Raw genomic sequence first — 25,094 nt, forward strand, 5'->3', positions numbered from 1 at the left:
GAAACAAAACAGAGGAACCTGATAAGCTATTAGTGGTTCATGAGAAAATTTGAATTTGATAGCCAAGATATGGAAACAACCTAAATGTCTATCAGTAGATGAATGGATAAAGAAAATATGGTCTGTACACGCAATGGACATTCAGGCAAAATAGAAAAAAACTGCAATGAACCATGAGGGTGTTGTGTTATGCTAAATGAAATAAGCCAGTCACAGAAAACCAATACTGCTTGACTTTACTTATAAGAGGTATCATAGAGGCATGGAATGGAGATTTCCTGGGGCCAGGCAGAGGGGAATATGAAGTTACTAATCAACAAGCCTAAATTTCAGTTAAGGTGAATCAGCTTTTGTTTTGCTGTACAACATAGTACCTATATTCAGCAATAATGCATTGTGCACTTAAACATTTGTCAAGGGGGTGGATCTCCTGTTAAATGTTCTAACCACAAAAAATAAAAACAAAATTCAGATTTGAGTATCAGATGCTTTTTCTTTATGAGAGATTTAGGAACTCTAATTAATATACTGGTCCATTTCCAACTCAAGTAATTATATTCCCAGCACCCACAATTTCCCTGCAGTTTTAATTAGGAAATGTGTTTTGCTTCCTCTCTGTGTCTGCTGAGATATATTTCACACAGGTGTGTCCTAATCATCATACAGCCAAAGAGCCAGGATTTACTGGGAAAATTGTGGTTTCAGTAATATTTTACAGAAAAACTTTGCATAATGTGAATTATTGTGCTTCACTCTACCGTTTCTCCAAATAATTTTTTACAATGGAGTTAAATCTCATGTCCATGGACAGAATTTTTCACCAGTACTAAGTCTTGAGAAATCATTTAATAATTCCAGCGTTATTATCCTTCATTTATCAAGTGTCATCCTTTGAACTTAAACTATGGCCTATTGTATCTTCTGGTTTGTGACTTGAGCTACTGGCCCAAAACTTTTCTGGAGATTATTTCTTGAAGTCTGAAATGACAAGGAAGCAATTTTCTTTTTCTTTGGTCAGCAGTGACTGTTGGACAGTGAGCTACCAGTCCCCACCAGTTTCAGAAGCCTGAAGACTGAAAATTTCTTCCCTGGAGTTACTTATCTCAGGGTGATTTTTAAAAATAAGTTATTCATTTTTATATATTTTCCATCATTGCTCATTTTTATACAGTGTTTGCTTTCTCCTCTCAGGTGTAGTTTCCATAAAATTCCCACCACCAATTCACCTGTGCACCATCACCCTAGCCCTTGTGCTTTTCTCAGGGTGATTTTATTGCCCCAAAGTACTAAGGCTATAGAAATTAAACCGATCATTTGTTCATCCATACCTTTATTGCTGCTTCCTACAGGTACATTTCACCTTCCTTGTCTCCATCCTGATTTTGCCATCTGTCACTGCCAGTCTTTAGCTAGTACACTGCTACCAGCCCTCAAGGCATCTAGCATTTCTGGCCTGATCACTCCTAAATTCTTTAATTAAACAATTCATCTCCATATCTGAGTTTCTCGGACAGCTTAAGATACTGAAGTTTTTAATTTTCTTAGCCACTTTTTAAATATTTTGACACCATACTGAATCTTCTATCCTGACTACTTTATAAATAGAATTACAGTTTATTTCTATAAGTATATGGACTCATCTATCTTGGGCTCTATTTGAAGACATAAAGCAAATTTGTTTTACTTCAGTTTAAGAGCATTGAGGGAATATGAAATATAAGCAAATTTTCTTTCCATGGAGTACAAATTTTATAACTGAAATCTAAATAAATCCATATGAAAACTCTATATAATAACTGTTTAAGAATAATAAGCCTTTTAATTTCAAAAACACCTATGAACATTATTAAACTCAGGATCAATTTTGCCATTCCTTTATCTCATATTCACATCGTCAAGAGAAAATGTTCCTCATGTAACATTAGCAAGGAAAATTGAATTTAAAATTTTATATAAAATCTTGATAATGGTATGCTATTAATGTTAACCTATTTGCATATTGAAAAAAAAAAGGCCAGAAGGTAATATACTAAAAGCATGTTGGTGGTTATTCTTGGGTGGCAACATTATGCATACATAATCCAATATTTCAGTCTTCTAATGTGTTCCAAATTTTCCCCAATAAATATGTGCTATTTTAATAATAAATGAAGATCCTTCAAAACACTGTATAAGGGACATGTCATTTTATTGAAAACAATTCTGGCTTTAAGAGATTGTCTGTCTAAATTGTAGGTTATTTTATTTTAGTTTCAAGTTATACCTGGTTTGAATTTGTTGGTCACAAAGTTAAAGGAAATTTAAAAATAAAAATGATTAGATACAATAATGACTCTTTTTATAGCCCTCTAGTAAACCTGCTTTACATGTACTATCAAATACTCCTTTTTTATCCTGCTCTCCTCTCCTGTGGGCTGGAGGGATATTAACCACCATAGCATAAAATATTTGACCTAAGGTCATATAGTTACTAAATTATAGGCCCGAAACTAGATTTTAATTATATAACTACTGATTATTTCCCCACCACTCTTTGTAGAAATAAATTAGAATGAAAACTACTTTCTTGAAAAGAAAGATGTCATGAAGACCTTTTGCAATTTTCATGTTTGTGATTGTGTCACTATTATTTGTTAATGCTCCTGCCATGTGTAGACAAATGAAAACACAATACTATCTCAGTGCCTGGTTTGTGCTGGGCACAGTGCTGGACTCTGAGCATTCATTTATTCATCTAGTCCTCCCAACAATTGTGATGTGGACATTATCATCTCTTTTTCACAGATGTGAGATCTCATTAGATTTCTTCACAGCACTTGTGAACTGTAGATATTGGAATTGAACCCAGCCTTTTCTCACGCTAAGGCTCATGGACACTGAAAGCTGAACCCCAGAAAAGCTGCTTGAGATCTTTCTCCAGGAAGGAGAAGAAGTAGTAGGAGACTTGTGTCAGAGAAAAGCAAAGCTGGAGACACTTACACAAAGCTGTCCAATTAAGGTTTTAAGAGTACAGGCAATGGAGGCAGAGTTAACTGGGTTTAAATCCATCTCTGATTCTTACTATCTGTATGAACTTTGACAGTAGCATTCTCTCAGATCTTTAGTTTGCTCAGCCAAAAGATGGAGGCACAGTTATAATAGTTTTAATAATTATAATTCTCATGAAGAACAAATGAGGAAACTTAACACAGAGATCTTAGCACACAATACCTGGAGTAAAAATAGGGCTTTGTTAATGTTAGTTTTAGATGGTAATGATGATTATGGTGAAAATAATAATAATTATAAGCCTGCAGTTGCATGGCTATATATAGCAAGGGAAGGTTTTCAGTATGAAGCCAAGAGTTGAAAAGAAACATTCTAACCAAAGTCTTCTTGATGACTGAAATTAGTTGATAAAAATTAATAAATTGTGAGAAAGATAAAAGTTTTCTAGTTGCTTAGCATACTTTTGCTTAAATTTTTTTTGATGCTTGACTCATTTTGCTCCATGTAACTCATGGTTCAGATGCATGGGTTCCTACTTTTCATATCTTTTAGGGAAAAACAAGAGGACACAGAAGAAGGTTAAGTCTTGGGTGAGGTGATATGATAAAACTGCTGGTATGTTTGTGTGATCTGAGAACAACTGTTTCCTTACAGACCCAGCTGTAATGGCTGTATGGCAAAGATTTTTACTTTTGTGAATCTGCATTCTAATTTATTATTGATTTCATATTATTTAAACATTGATAACTAAGCAATTGATTTACTAAAGATTGGACAAATTTGCTCTTATGCCTTTGGCTGATTTTCTTGAAGCTTCAATGATTGTGGGGCATGTCATTATATTTCTTACAGTTTTTCTTTTCCTTATAATTAGCAGTTTGCACTAGATAATCTCTGAGAATTCTCCTACCTATCCAATCTTGTAATTCCATGATTTTCATAGTAAGCTATCTTGGGCTTATGACTCTCAAACTTTCAGTTTGAACAATGCAGTTCTGAGGCATTGTTAGACACTTGTTCTTTGCTAAGAATTAACACTTACATTGACTCTGAGTTAACATGAGTCTTTAATTTGGAAAGCTAGCTTCTCAAAAAGTACTTTCATTTATTGGAAAGGTCATGCACAGAATAAGTATCGTGTACTTCAGTCCCCAGTTGGGCTAAGGAGGGGAAGCTTACTGTTACGTAGATTTACTTATACCACTAACACAGCTATTATAATCCACTCTGTTTTTAGAAAGTGAGTGATAATCAAATAAGACATTCTTAACAGTTACTTATTTTTTAAAATCAGCACATTGTAAAAGATTAGCCATGTTGGCATCTTTATTTTTTGGTGCCACTATAGTCTTTCTGCTAATGACTTTTTTTGTAAATGCCCACTTCTTTTTCTCTGCAGTTTGTGGTTGTAGTTTATTTTGATTTTCTTGTCTTTTCATTATGTATTAGTTCTTTGCATCAGACACCATGAACTCATTAGAAAAGCAAATATATCCAAGAGTCACCAGAGACTGCACCTCAGTTTCCAGAAATCAGGAAATTTTGCCTTTCTGTCATTAGTGTGTTTTGAGCATCTATTGATAATCTCTTTAGATACCTTTCTTTTGAGTAGGCATACCAATAAAAAAGAAGGGCTTAGGATCTGTGACAGTCATAAATGAACACAAAACTTGCTGCCATAAGGAATTTCTTATAATTTCTAAATAGCAATGATAATAACCACATTGAATTAATTTAAAGCCTGTCATCTTTGGTGACTAAGTATGCATACATATTAAAAGCACATTTTCCATAGTCATGCTTTGAAATTTAGCTCTTGAAAAACTAGTGAAGAGAATGATACCCACAGAATGATTTTCCGTAACGCCAGTTAACATAGCACTAATTAGTTTCATAGTGAATCATTGGCCTCCCCGAACCTCAATTTCATCATCTGTAGAATGTGGTAGTAGATTTATTTTTTTTATAATTTTATTTTTTAAATTTAATTTAATTGTATATATATTTTACATCATTCTTCCTTTTTGTACAATGTTTGCTTTCTCCTCTCAGGTGTAGTCTCTACAAAATTCCCACCACCAATTCACTCATGCACCATCACCGACGTCCCTTGTATAAGAACACATTCCCTCCTCTGTTTTTTTTTTTTAAGATTTATTTATACAAGAACCAAGGTACAAGCCAGATGTGCGGGAGGGTAAGAGGACTCACCAGAGACAGATCGGGGAACAGAACAGGCAGACTGATGAAATACACGGTTGAGGGGAGCAGCAGGAGAGACAGGAGAGGTCTGCCATGCCATGTGGGTATCTCCCTGGCCGGCTGGGATCAAACCCACACTGCAGAGGCTGTGGACAGCTTCACAGTGCTGCCCTCAACTGCCTGTAACACCAGGGAGGCCCTCCCTCCTCTGTTTTGATCCCTTTCCCTCCCCCTTCCCGGCAGAGTGTCTCTAATCAATGTTTTCCTGTTAATTTTATTTTTTAATTTATTATAATTATTTTTTCCTGGTCCCTTATTTGGTTCCCCTGCATTCCTCCTATAAGTGAAACCATCTGATATTTTTCTTTTTCCTTCTGACTTATTTTACTGAGCATAATCCATTCCAGCTCCACCTATGCTGCTGTGAATGGCATGGGTTTCTTTTTTGATTGCTGAATAGTATTCCATTGTGTATATATATGTGGTAGTAGGTTTAGAACACTTTCTCAAACTTCAGCACTTTGAGATTTGGCCAATTAATTATTTATTGTGGAGGAGGATATGCAGTGTGTATTGTAGGATGTTTAAAAGCATCCCTGGCCTATACCCACTAGATGCCAGTAATACCCCTCTCAGTTATGACAAACAAAAATGTCTCCCAACATTGCAAATATTCCCTTGGGGGGGTAAAGTTGCCCTGTGGAAAGCTACTGGTCTAGAATCTGATTTTTAAAAGGTATTTACAAACATTAAAATGGTATTCTTCTAAGAATTTACGACCATAATAATCTTTAATGCCTTGTGATAAAAATTTCTTCTATGCAGTGACATGACTGGTTTTTTGTTTGTTTTTTTGTTTTGACCTTTTCTGAAGGTTTTCTTGATAGAGTTTATTGGTATGAATTTGTCCCTTTCATTAAAAGTTGAGGACTCAGTTATCAAATGTGAAGGAGGCCACGAGAGAAAAGCTTTGAACAAATAAGCTTTTATGTTTATAGGTTACTACTGATGGTTGGGATAGACTATGTTACTAGATGAGTGATACTTAACAGTCATTAAAAAGTAAGTCCTTTGGGGCCTCCCTGGTGGTGTAGGCGGTTGAGCTCAGCGCTGTGAAGCCGTCCGCAGCCTCTGTAGCACCGGTTCGATCCCCGCCGGCCTCGGAGCAACCCACAAGGCGAGCAGACCTCTCCTATCTCGCCTGCTGCTCCCCTCAGCAGTGTATTTCAGTCAATCTGCCTGTTCTGTTCCCTGCTCTGTCTTTCACCCTCCCGCACATCTGGCCTGTACCCCTGCTCTTGTATAAATAAAATAAATCTTAAAAAAAATTTGTTTAAAAAAAAAAAGTAAGTCCTTTGGTGGTTACTATAATGGAGGGGTAAGGGAGGGAAGTACATCAGGTCAAAGGGATCAATTGTAACATGAAGGATAGAATTGGACTTTTAATGGCCAACTTAATGTAGTATATATTCATGTTGATTTTTAATGATGCACACCTGAAAATTATAACGGTGTAATTCAGTGCTACTTCAATTAAAAAAGAAGTCTGGGCACATAATAGACATTCCAAAATATTTTTTGAACTTATGGATGGATAGATGACTCAAGGATTGAAGAATCTACTGTTGTTAACTCAAGTATCTGTAGGAACAGCAATTCATGAATGACAGTTAAAAATGGTGGTCACAAAAGTGAAAGAAAGGGGTCATTTTTTTGTGAGCACCCTAGAACTCCTTTTCTCTTTCCATGAGTCTCCCCTACTCTTGTAGGGTACCTGCCTGCCTCTGTTTTTCCACAGCCATTTTCTTACAATTCCCTCCCTATCCTTAGTTGCTTCCCCCTGCTTCATATTTGTTGTCTGAATTGGTTTTATTGGAGGGTTTTTTTTTTTTTTCCATATTGTATCATTTCTTTGACGCGGACATCATGAACTCATGAGAAAACAAAACCCACCCTGTTTGACTGTGAATCCACATCCGGGCATTCATAAATAGAAGATTCTTTGATCTTTCTTCCCTGGTTGTTTGAGTCAAACTATTGATGTGATTCCTGATCTTTGAAAATCATTTCCTTTTGATTTTCTAGAGATTTGTGTCCTTTTTGATTTATACTAGAATAGTTAAAGTTTTTGATCAAAGGAAACTGTGTTAACTGTGAATGAATAGATGCCATGTTGACACCCTCAAAATAAGGTTATTGATTTGGTGCAGAAAAATATTTCCTCCATTCCACAGTTAAAGAAATTGAGACCCAGATTTCTTAAGCCACAGAGCCAAGCTTCTGCAACAAGTAAATAGCTACAAGGACTAGAACTGCTGGGCCCAGATATTGAGGCCAGGTCCCTAGCACCGAGATGGAGGTTAGAATTAAAGCAAGGTAGATTAATTTGGTATAAAAGTATTGAATCTATGGTACCAGAAAATTAAAACCATTTTCTTTATATTTTGTTTTTTTTAAAGATTTATTTTATTTATTTATGCATACAAGAGCTGGGGTGTAGGCCAGAGGTATGAGGGTTGAGAGGATTCACCAGAGACAGAATGGGGAGCAGAACAGGCAGATCTACTGAAATACACTGCTGAGGGGAGCAGCGGACAAGACAGGAAAGGTCTTCTGTGCCATGTGAGTTAGCTCTCTGGCCAGGGATTGAACTCGTGCTGCAGAGGTGGCTGATAGCTTCATAGTGCTGAGACTTAACCCTTTGCACCAGGGAGGCCCACTATATTTTGTTTTAAAGTCATAAGAATAATTATCTAGGATTGCTACTTCACAGTACCATAACTTTGATTTTATTGGGAATGCCTTTTCTAAAATAGTCAAAATTCTTAATGCTAAGAACTTTTCTATTAGTTTTCCTTTAGTAAATGTTGCTTATGATCTGCTTCTCTTCTTTCTTAGACCTTCTCTCACCATGCCGCATAGGAATCTGACAGGAAGCTGCAATGTTAACTGTGGCTGTAAAATACATGAGTATAAGCCAGTGTGTGGATCAGATGGAATTACATACTTCAATCCTTGTCTGGCTGGCTGTGTTAACAGTGGTAATCTTAGCACTGGGGTGAGTATATTTCACATGCTCTTATGACTTTTGTTAATCCAACATCCTGTGACAAAGGGCAGTTAGAATTCATATGCAAATGCATGAATTCAATCTTCCTTTCAAGAAACTGCAAATAACCACCAAAAATCCTTCTGAAAAAAAAACAGAGAGGGAAGAAAATTAAGCAGTGTATCATCTTTTTTTTTTTTTTTTTTTTTTTTTCCGGGGAGGATTGGAGTATTTGGGTGCAATGATTTGATTCCATAGCAGCTCTCTCCTACTTTATATTCTGTGCCCACTCAGTGAAACTTGGTAAGGTTGAGCATTAGTTCTCTCATTTGTTACCCTGACAGAGCCCTTGTGATGAATTTGAAGGTCAAGACGATTACCTTAGGTGCTGATAGAAGAGAATCAGACAGCACCTCCCCTGATCAGTGAAGATGGGCAATGTCATTTCTCATAGGCTATCAGTTCAGACTTAAAAAAAAAAAAAAAAAAAAAAAAACTTTCAGAGTAAAGATATTTCTGTCAGTTCAAGAATAGGCTATTTTGAGAATTCCCTTCCCTGTGAATTATAAATAGGCTGTCATACTGTGGGAGAAGGTTTTCATGTTCTACATTGATTTCATCCTTTGCATAAGAGCAGATTGTAGGGGACTTTTAATTAAAAGGGCAAGGTGCACTTGCTGGCTATGTGCAGGCGATAAGGGATAACACCATTGACAACAGGTTTTGGGAAATCATGTTTGATTTCTGAGTTTGAAACCATAATGATAAATTAAGAATTCCCGTTGCTGCATCTCCATTATGTAATTGGTGAGCTCCAATGTGTGATAAGTAGAAAGAGACCATGGGATCTGTTCTCTGTGGCTAAATCCTTCCTTGGGTGCTGCCCTCCTTCTTATGAAAAGACCAGTAATCCTTCCAGCACAGATGACCAAACAGAGCCTGATCTTTGTATTTGTTCCCACTGCCACTCTAAGTGTGTGAAAGGCCCAGGGCAGCTCATGTGCACTCAGCAAAAGCAACATAATATGTAGGAAGGTTAATTAGCTGTTACACTTGCAAAACCTAGGTCCCTACATTATCTGGTTTCAAATGAAACAGCCAATGTTTTGTTCACTGTTGTCGACATTGAAGTCATCATGGTTGCGTTATGAACTCTCAGCTTTTATTTAACAGAGCTCTGAGTTATTAACTCAAAGCTCTGAGTTCAGAGCTTTGCTACATGCTCGCTGAGCACAAATACAAGTCAGGCTTGGTTCCTGTTGTTGAAGGGCTTCTCAAATTGGAAAGTCCAAAATTTAACAGCCATTGAAGTAGCCTACAATTTTGACCAAAAATGAGTGTAGGATGTGTGAATGCTATAGAATTAAGTATTGGGAGTGTCTTAAGAAGAGCTTAGATTTAAACCCTTTTGAGTTGAAGATTTTGGTATTGTTAGCCACTTTGGACAGCCTCACTGAAGCTGTTTCCAATGGAAAATTTTATATCAAGAAAATACTGGAGTCATCATGGAGTATTTTAACTTGACTTTGTCTTAATAGTCCTATGCTGAATTTTTCTTCTGACTGGCATAAACTGGTCTTTATTGTCACTTAGATAAGGAACTATACAGAATGCACCTGTGTCCAGAGCCGGCAAGTGATCACTCCACCCACAGTGGGACAGCGCAGTCAGCTCCGCGTGGTTATTGTCAAAACGTATCTCAACGAGAACGGCTATGCCGTGTCCGGAAAGTGTAAACGGACCTGTAATACCCTCATCCCGTTCTTAATTTTCCTTTTCATAGTCACCTTCATCACAGCATGTGCCCAACCATCAGCCATCATAGTAACACTCAGGTGAGAATGGCACGCAACTCCTAGGGTGGGTGACAGACTCTGAATTGCCAGAATATATATAGTCTAGTGCTGGAGACCAATGTGGTCAATTAGGGAGCAAAGCAAAATTACTTTGTGTAGCACAGAGCTCAAACTTTTGCTTGGAGAACTTAAGAGAAGTGACCTTCCCATGACAGGAAGGTTATAACATTTGGTATTCCAGAACATTTTGTATTCAAATGGTTCCGTTCTGATGGTTTAATGAAGTGGATTTTTTTTTTTTTTATTGCCTTTGGTGTTTGAAGTCTCTGCTCTCAGAGCTTTAGCTTTAGGAGTTGAAAACTATCACTGTGTTAGCTACAAGATGCCTGGCCCAAAGGAGGAAGGAAATTATTTGATAAACTGCTAAATCATGCATACAGCAAAGAATATTATCTCTAACCTTGTACACAATTAATATCTACAGAATTAGTGACCATTTATGCTGGACCTGCAGTTCAAAAAGATGATTTCATTAATTCTGCTATCACATAAAATTTTGGAGTTGAATCAAGGAAATAGCAGAGTAGGAAATATAATTTTCAGTTGCTCATGCTGTGCTTTATTTACCATGTTATACATACTGTTTGTGGTTTTTGGGCATCTAAGAGAATATTGAAATTACCCTAATGGAAGTCCTATTTAAAATGTTGACACTGGCATGGTCAAATCAATATGTTGGTATTTGCAGTAAAGATTGCAATGGGCACGAGAAAGAAGGGGGCTGTGTGGGAACAAGAAGATGACACCCACAGCAGCTTTGGTTGGGGTGGGGGGGAGGCTGGAGGTGAAGTGCAATGAAAGAGTGAAGAAAAGGTGTTAGTCCTTTTTCTACCTTTGACTTCCTTCCTGGTTTCTCTGTACCCCAAAATGCTAGCCACCTTGTGAGAAGCACCTGGAGAGGCTTCATTTTTCAGCAGAGTGATGGGCTGCTTGTTCTGTCTATTCTGGCTTCCCTTCCATGGCATGCTGAGTTAGACATTTCCCAGCCAACCCTTGACAGTAAGATAACAGCATATGAAAGGCCAACTGGTTTAGTCACTTAATTCCTTCATCAGCAGATATTTATGTGCAGCTTGGGCAAATTGTTATGAGAAAGATAAGTTGGGGAAATGATGGCGTGTGAAAATTTTACATTATTTATCTCCAAACCAGTGTATGTGGGATAAAAGGGGTAAGATGCTTCATCATTTTTAAAAAAACATGGCTTATCAATAAATATACTCAATCAATTTCTTCAAATTTTACATCTATAAGACATGTTAAAAAAAACTTCAGTACGGGCTGTTGTTCGGTAGTGTTGAGACATGGCAAATCACCAGTTGGCTTCTAACCCAAAATTTCAGGAACAGAGCCCTTTAATCTTTGCTAATTACAAAATCAGTAGACTTCAATCTTTCTGCCCTGTGGGAATTTACCTGGAACACAAGTTTTAGGAAAAGAAGAACAAATGAAGTGACTGGGAGGGATTCATTCTTTCTGTAACTTTTGACTTGTTTCCTAAGTTTTTTGGCTATACTTTCTTATTCTATATTTTTCCTTGAGAAGCTACGGGAATAATTTTCACTGTATACACTTACTGTTCTGGCAAGTTCAGGCAAGCAGAGAAAAAGAATGCAGTATTAGGATAAAATGCTGTAATTAAAAAAAAATAGAACTGATTCTAGAAGTTCTGTTAGAACCATTTCTTCATCTTCTGCCTTGAGCTTTTATATGATTATTTACACAGTAACAATTAGAGTCAATGGGAGATTTTTGGTGTCTTCATTGGCGAGACCTTTCTTCACTGATGTAGCTATCTGCAGTCTCGTTTGACTATTGCTACATTCTAGCAAATTAAATTTTTTGGCATATCACCTCTTTGGTTCCACCCTAAGCAGCTCTACCCTCAGCAGACTTGGCTTGACATTTATTTTCTTAAGGCCATTATTTTAAAACATTTCTTTCCTCCCCTCCCCTCTTCACTGTAGGTCTGTAGAAGAAGAGGAGAGACCTTTTGCGCTGGGAATGCAGTTCGTTTTATTGCGAACACTTGGTATGTTTCTGAATTTTCAAGTGTGCCTCTTAGTTTCTCTTTGCAGATGGCAAATTCTTACTGTCACTTAAAAATGGCAATCAAGTCAATTGCTACCACTAGCAGCTAGATTTTACAGGTTAGTGTTGAGGACACAACTTCCTTATTTTCTTCAGTGAACGAAAAGCTGACCTTTTCTGTCGTGTGATGAAACAAAACAAAAATGGACTTTAGATCAGTTTCTTTTTCACAATGAGCATAAACTTGGGCTAAATTCCCCACAGGGTTTCATACAATGAGAAATATTGAACTAAGCAACAGTGATGAACTTATAACCCTGCTCCCCCCCCTTTTTTTTAACCTGAAAGGGATAGCTATTGGTGCTCATTTTGTTCATGAAAATTTCAATTCCTTGCTTCTTTCCAGAAGTTTTATTGGACTGGGAAAAAAGCATCTCTGTCAGGTTTTCTGAGGAAAAGAAATAAAAAATTCTAAAAAGAAAAGAAAGTTCTCAAGATTGACATATAGATACCCTTTACTTATTAAAAAGAGATGCTTGTTAGAGCCATGGCAGTGTGATAAATCACAGAGTTCATTTGGCAGGAAGAATATTGCTCTGAATTTTACAAACACTGCACACCTCTGATGATGTCTTGGAAGAATGCATGGGAAATGGCATGTGAAGTAATCCATTCCCTTGATCAATTTCAATGTATTTTTAATTGAGGTCCTCATCATCCAGCCTTTTTTTTTTTCCTTATGTGACAGTGTGTCATTTTCTTCAGCTGTTATTTCTTTCAGTAATCAGTATCATTGTCCATAAGACAAAAAAAAAATTAGTTTTTTGATTCAAATTTTTTATTTCTAATTTGAAGGGTGAAACATTTTTAAAATAGTATCTTCTGATCCTTTGAAACATCAATTCTCTCTGGAATTCTAAAGTTAACATATGTTGTGGTTGATGGTCTAATCCAAGAATGAGTGCTTTCCAGTGAGCCTCAAAGGCTACTGATGCATTGAATGTGTGCATTTATTTATTTGTTTATTTATTTATTGGCAACAAGAAGACATTGAAGGTACCATTTCCAAAGCATCCCCTTTAAGAGAAATTCTGACAGACTTTGCTGTAGTTAGAAGTTTGCCTATACTTCTGCCTTATATTTTTGATTGAAAACAAAAGGCTGTTTTATTTTCAAAAATGGAAAATTTTTGGCAAAAGGGTAGTTGATTAGGAAAAGAAAAAAAATAATTCATTCTTTTTGCTTGGCCTAACTCCAATACCATGGAGTTCAGGTGACTTGATGCAGCTTCAGAGGTAAAGGTAAGTAACAGGTGAATGCTGAGCATTAGGAATGAATGGAAGAAGAATATCTCAGGCATTTATTACTTAGTCAACCCAAACGTAGGTTCTATTGATTGTGAAAAAGTATAGTTAGACCAACAAGTCAATTTCCATTTCCTTAAATTCCAAAGCAAAAAGAGTTTTAAGTACTTTAATAACATTAAAATTTAATTGCAGTGAGTAGATCTCATTTTAAATGAATGCAATGTATTAAAAATGTATCACTCATTGCCTCCTAGGCTATTAGCCTACCTGTCCTCCCTCCTTTTTCCCATCACTTTCTTGTGACTTTATACTCTTCTTGAAGGTCCATGGGCTGTGCTAATAGATCCTTGATAGCCAAGCTGATAGATGCTTGACTCCTGCCATTAGCTTATGGGTAACGGATTTGCAAACAGTTTAAATCCAACCTGATAGTTGATAACATGGAAGGATATATGAAATGAAAAGTGAATAAAGTAGCATCTAAATGAGTCAGGAATTGAAAGGAAGCATCAATATTTGCAAGGTGAACAAGTTAAGGATGGGGTTGCAGTTTGGCAAAGGGAGTAACGTGATGAAGGAAATCTACTTGGGTAGATTTTCTTATGGGAGTAAAGAAATGCCTACATCATAGTCCAAACAATAAAGCTACTACTCATCACATATGTTTCATAAACTTCAAAGATGAATTTTATGCTGTAATGAGTTCCATATCCCAAGTGCCTTTATACAATTGCCATCTGATGTGGTTTCTGACATAGGGGAGACAATGCTTTCCTCATATTCTTCCTGCATGTAAACACTAACCCACAAAAACTAGGGCACTGAATTTCAGTGCATAATAGAAGGTTCTAGTATAGCCTCTGGAGTATTTAACAACAAAATTTAATTTTTAAGTTTAAAAGGATTTCCTAATTGCATTTTTAGCAACAGACATTTTTATGTTCCTGAAAACCAATAACACATTCTGACTGAGTCACAAACTGGAAGATGTAAAACACTTCAATTTGGTGAACATTTTTGTAGTAAATATAAGATGTGGCATATATTTAAAAAAATTGAGGCACATTGGAAGATCACCCCCTTGGCTTATTTTAAAGCAAACCATTATATTGCTAATTTATAGATCTGTTTTGTCTTAAAAGGTGTGCTAAATATTTATGTTTTTCTCCCCCACCCCACCCCCAACTTTAGCATACATTCCTACTCCAATTTACTTTGGCGCAGTGATTGACACCACCTGCATGCTCTGGCAACAGGAGTGTGGAGTGCAGGGATCTTGCTGGGAGTACAATGTCACGTCATTTCGTTTTGTCTATTTTGGTTTGGCGGCTGGCCTCAAATTCGTTGGCTTTATTTTTATTTTTCTGGCCTGGTACTCCATTAAATACAAGGAGGATGGACTGCAGAGGCAGAGGCGGCGAGAATTGCCTCTCAGCACTGTGAGCGAGATGGTAGGGCATAACGACAATGCCAGTAAATATGCCCGAACTAGATCTTGCCCTGTGTTCCACACCCAGGGAGAATTTCATGAAGAGACTGCTCTGCAAAAAGGGATCCAATACACAGCACAGACCTATCCGGGTTCCTTCCCAGAAGCAATAAATTCCTCTCCAGACCCAGAGCTGGAAGACAGCCCTGCTACCATGGAACAACCCTCCTGAAACTTGAAAATGGAAGACTTTAGTTTTGTTGGTTGAGTTGAGTATGGCGACTTGAGAAACACCCGTGCCTTGTTTTCTTTCTTGCTTTTTTAACCTCTAAAAACACAATCCTCAGACCAACAAAACTCAGTATACACAGCCACTACTGATTGAGGGCTGGATACCTCACCAAGACTGAGAGCCTTTTCCCCCCTTCTCTCCAAGAAGGAGGCATTTAGATAGATTTGTTACCATTTCTGCTATGATAATTTAATGCTCATACACCAATAGGGTACAAAGCTGATGTACATGATTAACAAAATCATGGAAAGTGTAATGACAGTACATATCATTGGGATACACTCCAAACCAAGGTGAGCTTGACCATGACTTTTCATTTACTAATGGAAAGCTTTAGATCTGAACACCTACTGTGAGTTCTGCTACAAAGCACAAATGAATTTGCCTCAACTATGCAATCTGATTGGGAAAAAGTAAGTGTGGCATGCTACTTTTGTTTTCAGAGACTGAAACAGACATGTTTTTGAAAAGAGGAAGCTAAACTTTCCCTAAAGTACTGTTAATTGCATTTTAAGCCATAGCAGAGTTATAAATCAGGTAGAGTTTTTTAAATGCTTCAAAGGAATCATATGAATGGCATGATAAACGAATAGCTACTTCATTTCATAAGACATATTCTTTTAGTCTGTCTGCCTGTCATAAGGTAGAGAAGCTGCTGAATCATAAATCTGATAGTTTGAATATGAAATTCAGTATTTCATTAACTGGCTAAACGATAGAGTTAGAAATTGTAATTTGAGCTGTATACCGAGGAAAGAAACTGATGACTTTTTCATCCAAGAAATTGGTCAAAATTTCTTTTAGTTCTTAAAAGCCTACATAAAGGTGGTCAAGAATTATAACTCAAAATGGTTGGGAAAAAAATTCCAGAGAAGTAAGATTGAGTCATTTCAGTTCTATGCCTGGAAGCACTAACAAAGTTGTATTTCCTTTTTTATCTACATAAATGTGCCGTGGTGGCTTTTCCTGAAATTGAGTAATTAAATCAGGAAAGTTGTACCTGGGATATAAAAATTGCTCGAAAAAAGGAGGAGGGAGACCTGGGAGTTGGGCCTACAATATGATCCTAATTAATGATAGGAAATTATTTAAACTGGTCTCTCCTAATGAATCTTACTTTATCAGAGTTAGAATCATTGCAAACCTCTCCTTGATTACATCCCAAGGTCACCTTCCTGAAGTAATTCTGAGAGAGGGTTTTTCTGTTCCTGAATGCACTTTGGATTATACTTCATCATTCTTTTCAATACATCCCTGTACATCATGTTGACTTAGGCACCATGCAGAAAGTTCTCAAGATAGATGCAGTATGGACTGATAGATAGAAAGTTAACTCATGGCGTCTGGCTACTTAGGAAAAATCATGACACTTCAGATTGGGAGAAATTAAAAGGACAAAATACCAGCAGTTTCTGCCAAGGTACCCATGCTTCTTTAGGACTAATTTGGAGAATGGCTTACATCTACCGTAGAAGGGATGTGGCCGACAGAACTGCCTGATGATTCAGGCATTTTGTCCTCCATCCTTGACTGCACTTATGGAGTTGTATGACTATTCCCGGATAGAGGGTAGAGTTGTTTTCTTGTCTAGGAATGGTGTTGGTTAAATGTCCTCTTGGTTGCATGCAGGTTTTGGAGGAGGTTCTCACTGCTAGACCGAATGATGTCTACAAAGTTTTGTCCCAGTGGTCTCAGGGGACCAGGACTTCACTTTAAGCAGTTTCAATTGGCTAAATCATAAGAAGTGCTGTTGCTGTAATTGCTTTGGTGTCTATCAAACTTTGGTCAATGTGGTGCAGGTTGAACGTGCTCAGAGAATATTGCTGATGAACTATTGTCTACTCTGCGAACTGAGATTTCACTTTATGGGAAGTTTGATCCTTGACCAGAGAAAGCTTCAATTTATTTTGGAGCTAAACAGATGTAGGTTGGGGAGAGATGGTATTTTCTTAATTTCTCCTTCTTTATTAAGAAACGGCATCTGGAGAATTTGGTGGGATTGGCACTTTTTTGTAACTCAGATTGTGTGTTCTAACACTGTTAGAATTTCTCTCCTCTTGGTAGTATATTTTGAAAAGGATCCATTATCACAACTCCAGAGTAGTGAAATGATGGCTTCACCAAGTAATTAGAGAGGCATTTTTTCTCTACATTGAACAGTCATTCAGTTCAGCAATTATTGAATGAGCACCAATTATCTATAAGGCACCATTTTACTCAATTACCACCTGTCACTCCATGAAATTCTTGGGAATCAATAGGCCAGAGCTCCAAAAATTGACCCTGCATCACAATGTTAATATTGTACTTCCTTGAGCATCTGATACTTATAAATAGCAGGTTTATCATTAATGTGTTTTTGGTGAATATAGAATAAGTAGTAAAAGTTATGGGAGATGATGTTTTGGTATAAGTAACAATTAAGAGTTGTTCCCCAAAATTTGGATTCTAAGTAGCATCATTGGAATATTACGTAATTAACTAAAGTGACTATTTTGTAGACAACACCGTTTAATTGTGTGTGTGAGGTGTTTATATGTTTAATACTTTGTGATCCTTTATAGTCACAGCTCCTATTATAAGTTTTAATTGCCACTCTCCATGAGTTTTGTCTTTTAATTACTTGCTTTGGGGAAAGATCATCTTGTTCCTTTATAAACTCTGTAGATTAATGTACTGTTTGACTTTAATATGCAAATACCATATCCTGAGTTGAGCCTATTAATTTAGAAACTCTCAAGAGCTGGGGTGGGTGATTGTAGCACATTCATATAGTTATCTTCATTAGCATGAAGCCCTTATCCTCTGTAGGTGGATTTAGTTCTTGAAGACAGTCAAGTCATTTAGAACTAAGGTGGGAGATAGGAAAGGAGGAGCAGAGAGGAAACAAACGAGCATTTGTAGAGAGTTGACTATTTGCAGAGCATTCTGTCAAACACTTACTATTCATCACTGACTTTAATGCACTCAATAACTTTGAAAGATAACTATTTTTATTCTTAAAAAAAAACAGATCATACAAACCAAGGATTAGAGAGGTAAAATAATTTGTTTAGAATTATACAGAGTGGCCCATAAGCTTCAGAGTAGGTTTCTCTGTCACATTGCTCATTGCTTACAGCACCTGTGCATGCAATTGCTTTGGTAAACAGAGGCAAGACGTGACTATAAAATAGTAAGCTGAAGTCATTTCATTCTTTTTGATTTGTCACTGTTGCTGAAGAGTAGAGAAGTTTACTTCTTTGTGTAAAGTAGAAAAAATATCTAGGAAATATAAAAATGTAATGCCCTGATTTCAAGGTAAATTTACATTTATTTAGCTATTATATTCAAAATTGTCATAATATACCTCAAGTATTTATAGTCATATGTCTTATGGCACAAATCCAAATTTTGGTGTTAACATCAAGTCTCAGCAGAGTTTCTTAAATGAAACCAGAGGAAGGGCAGTTCAGATTTGTTGAATCTGAGCTTTGGGGCTTTCAGGTGTGTGTATTTCCCCCTTTCTCTTTCAGAATGTCAACATTTTCATTGGTTTTTTGATGTATATTCATTTTGTTCCCTAGAATACATGAACATTTTATATGAATATACAAATAATGTTCCATAGTAAATGAGCATATCTGAACTGTTATATTATGCACCAAACCTCTGGCCCAATTGGTACCTTTAGTAGCTTTGGTAACAAACTGTAGCATGCATTTGAAAATGCCCACTCTCAGAAGAGGGAGTCACCTGGAGGAGGGCTTAGTGGAAGTTATGGCAATCCTGTATATTCACCAACCACCTGGAATGTTCTTCCTTGGTCCACAATGCCAGCTTGCAAATTCTTGGGTGGGCTTGGAACCAGAATGTTTCTTTCTGCAGCCTGTTGTATGTCAACTGTACTTGCTCCAAAGAGTCATAGTTTGTAGGAAACTGATGCATGTATAGAAATTCTGTAATATGCACAAGAGCAATAGGAAAGTCCAAATCTGGGAGCCAAAAATCTTATGATTTTGTATGAACTTAAAATGTCCTAGATGGCACAAATATATGAATATAACTATTGATATATAGGGGCATACTGGGAATTCCAAGTAGCAGATAGATATCAAAATATTGTATAATTCCAGGATTGTCTAGACTGCAGGTTTGCTAATTCTCAGTCACCCAGACCTGTAGGTAGGCTTACATGTTTTGCATTTCCTCTTTCCTAGTACACAAGGGAGTGCCCTGGCTGCCAGGGGAAATTAGTGACCTGGTGCACTTGATCTTTTCTGTCTCCTCTCCTTTTCTCATATTCCAGGCTGCTGCTGACTCTATCTGTCCCAGACTTCTTGCTACAGTGGAATCAGATCTGTGTATGTTTGAAGAGGTTATTTTAAGCATCATTTTTACTCAACCCTAGGAAGGGTCAAATATGCTGAAAACCCTCCCTAGATGTTTGCCTTTGCAACAATACTGAAAAAAAAAATGCATCGGTGCTAAAAAGTATTTGATGATGCACGCTTACCACAAAAATGTGCCACTGAATTTGCAGTATTTCACTGATAAGGGGCTGCATGTGCTCTGCTTTTGGAAATCTGGAGATCTTCCCAGAAATCAAGCACTCATTACTCTCATTACTACAGTTAATCTTGAACTTTACTCTGCAAAAATGAAGAGTATAAGGGGGAATACTTTTTCTATAGAAAACTCAGCGCCTTTGATATTTATTTTAGCAAGAATAATCAGATGCTAAAAATAATTTCAGAGAGAAGAGGAAAAAATATTTCAGATTATCTTTTCTTATTTCTTCTCCAAAAAACTTACACCCATGTAAGGTGTTTTTAATATTGGGGTTTTGAAGGTGTTGTCTTTTCCTGGTTTCCTATTACATGTTATAATTGAAGGAAAAGATATTATTGACAACTGCAGTATTTGCAGGGACATATTAAACCAAAGGGGTGAACAAAAATGTTTGAAGTTTGTATCTAGAAAGGGATAATAAGAATAATTGGTAAGACTTTATAGTGGGCATTTTTCTTAAAATACATACCTCTACCCCAAATCCCAAATGTTAATTTGGAAGCATGAAACAGGCAGGTCAGTGTCTGACTCTTTAGTTAAAGGAAATGTAATACTTGTTAAATCAACTGGCATTAGGATCCAAGTTGAGTGTGCGTTCAGTGTGTGTGTTTATGTGTAGAGGTGTGCTTGTGATGAAAGACTGTGTTGAGTTTTTCCATAAAGGAGTTTAATTTTGTGATTTTTAATATGAATATTTATTTGGAGACCTATTAGGATAATTTAAAAGATGTATAATTTCATTGTGTTTAATAAAATCTATTGTCAATGTACTAATAAACCTTGGTTTACAACATCTTGAATACTTGATCCTTGAGAATTAAGAGAAAAAGTAAAAAAAAAATGAATAAAGTGTGTTGGACTGAAATTAATTTGCTTTTAGGATTTTTATGATTTGAAAAGATGAAACAATGTGGCCAGTGTGCTCTCATAATGAAGACACAGAGGTGTGATTAGATCAAATGACTCACTTTTTTCTCTGAAAAAATGGCAGTGATGAGCTCTGTACATAATTGACAGTTCTGCCTTGAGACCAAATGTCCTGCTAGTAAACTATGAGGACTATAGTCTTAAGAACCCACAGAAGCAGGGCCTCCCCTGGTAGTGCAGCAGTTGAGCGCTGGGTTGCAAAGCTGCCCGCAGCCTCTGCAGTGCCGGTTCGATTCCCGGCCACCGGCGAGGGTCCCACAAGGCGCGCAGACCTCTCCTGCAGCCCGCTGCTCCCCTTAGCAGTGTATTTTGTCATTCTGCCTGTTCTGTTACCCACTCTGGCTCTGGTGAATTCTCACCCTCCCATGCTTCTGACTGTACCCAGTGCTTGTATAAATAAATTAAAAAAAAAAAAAACACCAAAAAACTCACAGTAGCATATTTTTCATTGAATCACCACAGATAACACTTTTGTTTTTTTAAATTAAATTAATTTATTTTTAACTGAGGTAATATTGGGGTATCCCCATTAGGTATTACCACCATAGTGTACCCATCACCAAATTCAACCATATTCCACCACCATAGACTATAGCACTTCCTTCCCTCTTTGTTCTTTCCCCTTGCTCTTGCTATTTCAATCCTGTAGTCAGCTATCAAGGGTTAATTAAGTAGTCCATCATTTATCTGTTCAAATTCAAACAGACTATGGAACTGCACAATTATGTATCTTGAATTTAGTTTATGTTAGTCAGATTAGGCTGAGTTGTGCTTAAATAACATACTCCTCAACCCCTTAACTTCAGTGGCTTCGTAGCACAAACGTTTATTTCTCATTTGCATTACACATCTACATAGGTCTGTTCCACATAGTCCCTCAGGGATCAATCTGACAGAGGCTCTAGCATCTGAAAGCTGTATCATCTGGAACTTTCTAGATTGGTCTTGGTTGCTAAGGCAATGAAAGGCAGAGCCCAGTGAAAGAGAAAGAAACTTTTCTTTCTCTCAGGCTGAAAGTGACACGTATCACTCCTGCTCATGATCTGAATTAGTTCCATGTTCCTGCCAAACTGCTGGGACTCTCGAGGTGTAGAGGAGCCAACGGTGAATATTTGATGGGAATCAGTCACCACCATACAATGGACTAGGATAGGTCAAAAATGATTTCCAAAGGAGTACAATTATTATCCTTAAAATTGATAAAGGGGAAATTCTCAAACATAATAAAGCATGACTTCCGAAGCACTAAATATCAAGCCTTGATTTAAAAAAAAAAACAAAAACAGTTGCAAGTTCCATTTCCCCTAGAGTAGCAAACTAATTGCTCACACATCCCAAGAGCTGGCTTGAGAGTGGAGAAAGAACTTGTGCTCAGACTCTATCCATGGAGAAGCAGTGCTGAATTTTGATGTCTCTTTTGATAGACAGAGTTTTCTAAGGACACAGGCATCTAAAAATTTTGGGTGAGAGGCGGAAGGAGGTAAAGGAGCCATGGAAATAACAGCATGACTCACGGACTGAAGCGCGATGTGGTTATATTTAGAACTTTGCCTCGAATGCTCTATAGGTGGAAAGCGGGGCAATTGATTTCCATTTCTCACTCTATCACCCCCTTTGCGCACTGAAACTAAAGGGTCAAGGTGGCCCGAGGGACATGCATTATTGGGACGAATGTGTGCCCGTCTGTGTTGACTTCTGGGTAACTACTTGTTTCCTGCTCTGGAAGCCATGCCTGCAAAGAGCAAATAGTATCCTGTATCCCAAACCCCCATCTTCTCAATTCAGGCAAAAGGATTGCTTTTGAATTTCTTAAGTAGCTCCTTTCTGTGGAGAAACAGAGCCATTCTGGACATTGGGCTTTTCAAAATAGATGCATGAGAAAAAAAAATTTCTAAGAAGTGAAGAGAAACAAAGAAAGGTTGTGAATGTGACTACTTATCTTCCTTACTTTAGCCCCAGACTTGGTGCAATCTCAGTATTTTAAAAGCTGTTAAAAGAGGATTCCAGTTCCTGGGATCATGCTCAGTGAAACAAGCCAGAAAGAAAAAGAAAAATACTGGATGGTCTCACTCATAGCAGGAATCTAGAAAACCTAAATAAGGGACCAGAAAAAGACTAATTATAATAAAGTAAAAATCAAAGTCAACAAGCAGCTATAAACCAGAGACACACTACAGGGTGGGGTGGGGGGAAAGGGAGGAGGGATTAGGGTCAAAATAAGGGGGGGTGGGAATTGTATGGGGAATATAACCAAGATGAAAATGCATACATTGTGCAAAAATGAAAAATGATGTAAAAATATAGAAAAGAAAAGAAGCTTCCAGTTCCCTTTTTCTCTTTAAAATTGCCAGCTGGGCAGACGTGGCCTCTGTAACTTTGGGTGTGGAAGCCAGAAGCCAGTTTAATTGCACAAAGTCATTGGAAAGCGAGGAGATCAATATTTGGTGCTCATTTTTGAATTTAAACAGCAAAAGTTTGATGCAGTACCAATTCATAATACAGTATAAATCAGGAGAAAGCTACAACTATTGGTCTTTTAAAATGGCTAAGATCCTAGATACTGAAGAAAGAAGGGGCTTGGCACGGATCGACTTATTCTAGATGTGTTCTTGTCAAAATGGTAGGGCTACTTTAGAAATCAATGCAAGTGGCAGCTTTGCCAGGGCCCAGACCCTGACCCAGCACAAAGATATCTTTACTTGCACTAGAGTGACACCTAATGGTCATTATGGAAAATACATACTCTACTAATCAGCCCTTCGGGTTCTGGGCTTGACTTGCGTGAGGATCTCTTCTGCTGAACCTGCTTATTAGAGCATCAGTTCTGCTCTGGCTATGGGCCACCTGCATGGTTGGGGTTGAGAGGTAGGGTAATATGGGGGAAGAGGAATTGGACAGAGGAGGAAGATTCTGAAAACTTCAGAGTCTTAGGAGGCCCACTGCATGGGAACTGAAAGGTATTCAGAACACCAAGGTTTTTTGTTCACCCTTCATTTGCCGCCAGCAAAGAGAAGCAAGGGTCAGCACAAAAAATCCAGCATTTGTAACTTCCTTCATGCCTCCACTCCCAACCCTCTGCAATACTTTGCCTACGTCAGGGATCAGGGACTCCACGGTCCCAGTGGCAAAGATTTCATCTTTGAAAGTCATCCTCTCTACTTAGTTCATATGGCAGTGGTCTTGTTACATGCCCAAAGGAATGTGCTGGTGACATCTTCATAATCAGCAACTTCACTCAGGGGAAGGTAGGTTATGAATGTGGTCAGTTAATTCTCATCCTATTGGCTTCAGTCTTGGTATGGTGTCAGTTTTCTCTTACTTGGGGGGAGAGTGCAAATTGGAAAAGATACACTATCTGGTGGTGGTGGTGGGAGTCCAGGAGTGTTTACATGGAAGGAAAATGTGAAATTCAAAATAATATGAGAATTGAGGTTGGATGAAATCTCTATATGTTAAGATGGAGAGTGGAGACATTCCCTGGGAGGGTGGATGGATAATTAGAGAAAAGGGCCTCCCCAGTGGCTCAGAGGGTTGAGTGCAGCACTGTGAAGCTGTCCACAGCCTCTGCAGCATGGGTTCGATTCTCAGCCACCCAGGGAGATTCCCACATGGCACAGCAGACCTCTCTTGTCGCGCTTGCTGCTCCGCTCAGCAGGGCTTTCAGTCGTCTGCCTGTTATGCTTCCGGCTCTGTCTCTGGTGAATTCTCTCACCCTCCCGTGCCTCTGGCCTATACTCTAATTCTTGTATAAATAAATAAATCTTTTTTAAAAAAAGAAAGAAAATTAGAGAAAAATTTAGACCTGGGCAGCTGGCACTAACCTAGGGGAAGCTATTATCAGTCACGGGTGAGGCAGATGGGGGCCCATGGCTGGCTGGAAGCCTAGAAATTCATGGCGGGCATTAAAAATCACTGAAAATGTCTGAGCAAAAGCTGGCAGTGAGTATGGGATGTGTTAGAAGTAGAATGTGTGAGGGGTGGGGAAAGTGGTAGAGGCAATTTCAGACTTCACAGCAACTTCTGCAAGGAACCAGCGTATGGACCAGACTGAGGACTGAATTATGTCCCTCAAAATTCGTATATTGTAGCTGTAACTCCAATGTGACTGTATCTGGAGGTAGGGCTAAAAAGATAGTTAGTGAGGTCATAATGGTGGGCCTAAATCCAACACAACTGGTGTCCTCAACTGGTGTCCTGGTGCAGAGATGCTCAGTAGAGACCATGTGAGGAGAAGAAGCCATCTGAAAGTCAAGAGAGGTGCCTTGGGTGAGACCAAGCCTGCCTTCACCTTTATTTTGGACTTCCAGTCCCCAGAACTGTGAGATAATACATATCTGTTCTTTATGTCAACTGATCTTTGGTATATTGTTATGGCAGCTTTAGCAAACTAACAAATATGGGTTTCCACAATTATCCAAGTATTGATCTGGCAGGTCCTAAAGCCCCTCACTTCCCCTCCCTT

The 25,094-nt window shown here is 37.8% G+C and overlaps 1 protein-coding gene across 3 annotated transcripts in view; it reads left to right on the forward strand.

Annotated features, from left to right (window-relative positions):
* The window catches only part of SLCO5A1 (solute carrier organic anion transporter family member 5A1), a gene marked incomplete at both ends in the record, with an annotated part of 134,313 nt that extends 119,219 nt beyond the window's left edge, over positions 1–15,094 (forward strand). For 2 of the 3 annotated variants that reach the window (XM_084229372.1, XM_084229373.1), the window contains 4 exons: positions 8,089–8,248; positions 9,833–10,074; positions 12,063–12,127; positions 14,625–15,094. In XM_084229372.1, coding sequence (XP_084085498.1) covers positions 8,089–8,248; positions 9,833–10,074; positions 12,063–12,127; positions 14,625–15,094 — 937 coding nt within the window. The remainder of the gene's footprint in view (positions 1–8,088; positions 8,249–9,832; positions 10,075–12,062; positions 12,128–14,624) is intronic. The other variant, XM_084229374.1, reaches the window with a different exon arrangement.
* Between the last annotated feature and the right edge of the window lie 10,000 nt (positions 15,095–25,094).

The sequence above is a fragment of the Talpa europaea genome (assembly GCF_964194135.1).
Source record: "Talpa europaea genome assembly, chromosome: 3".
NCBI lineage: Eukaryota > Metazoa > Chordata > Mammalia > Eulipotyphla > Talpidae > Talpa > Talpa europaea.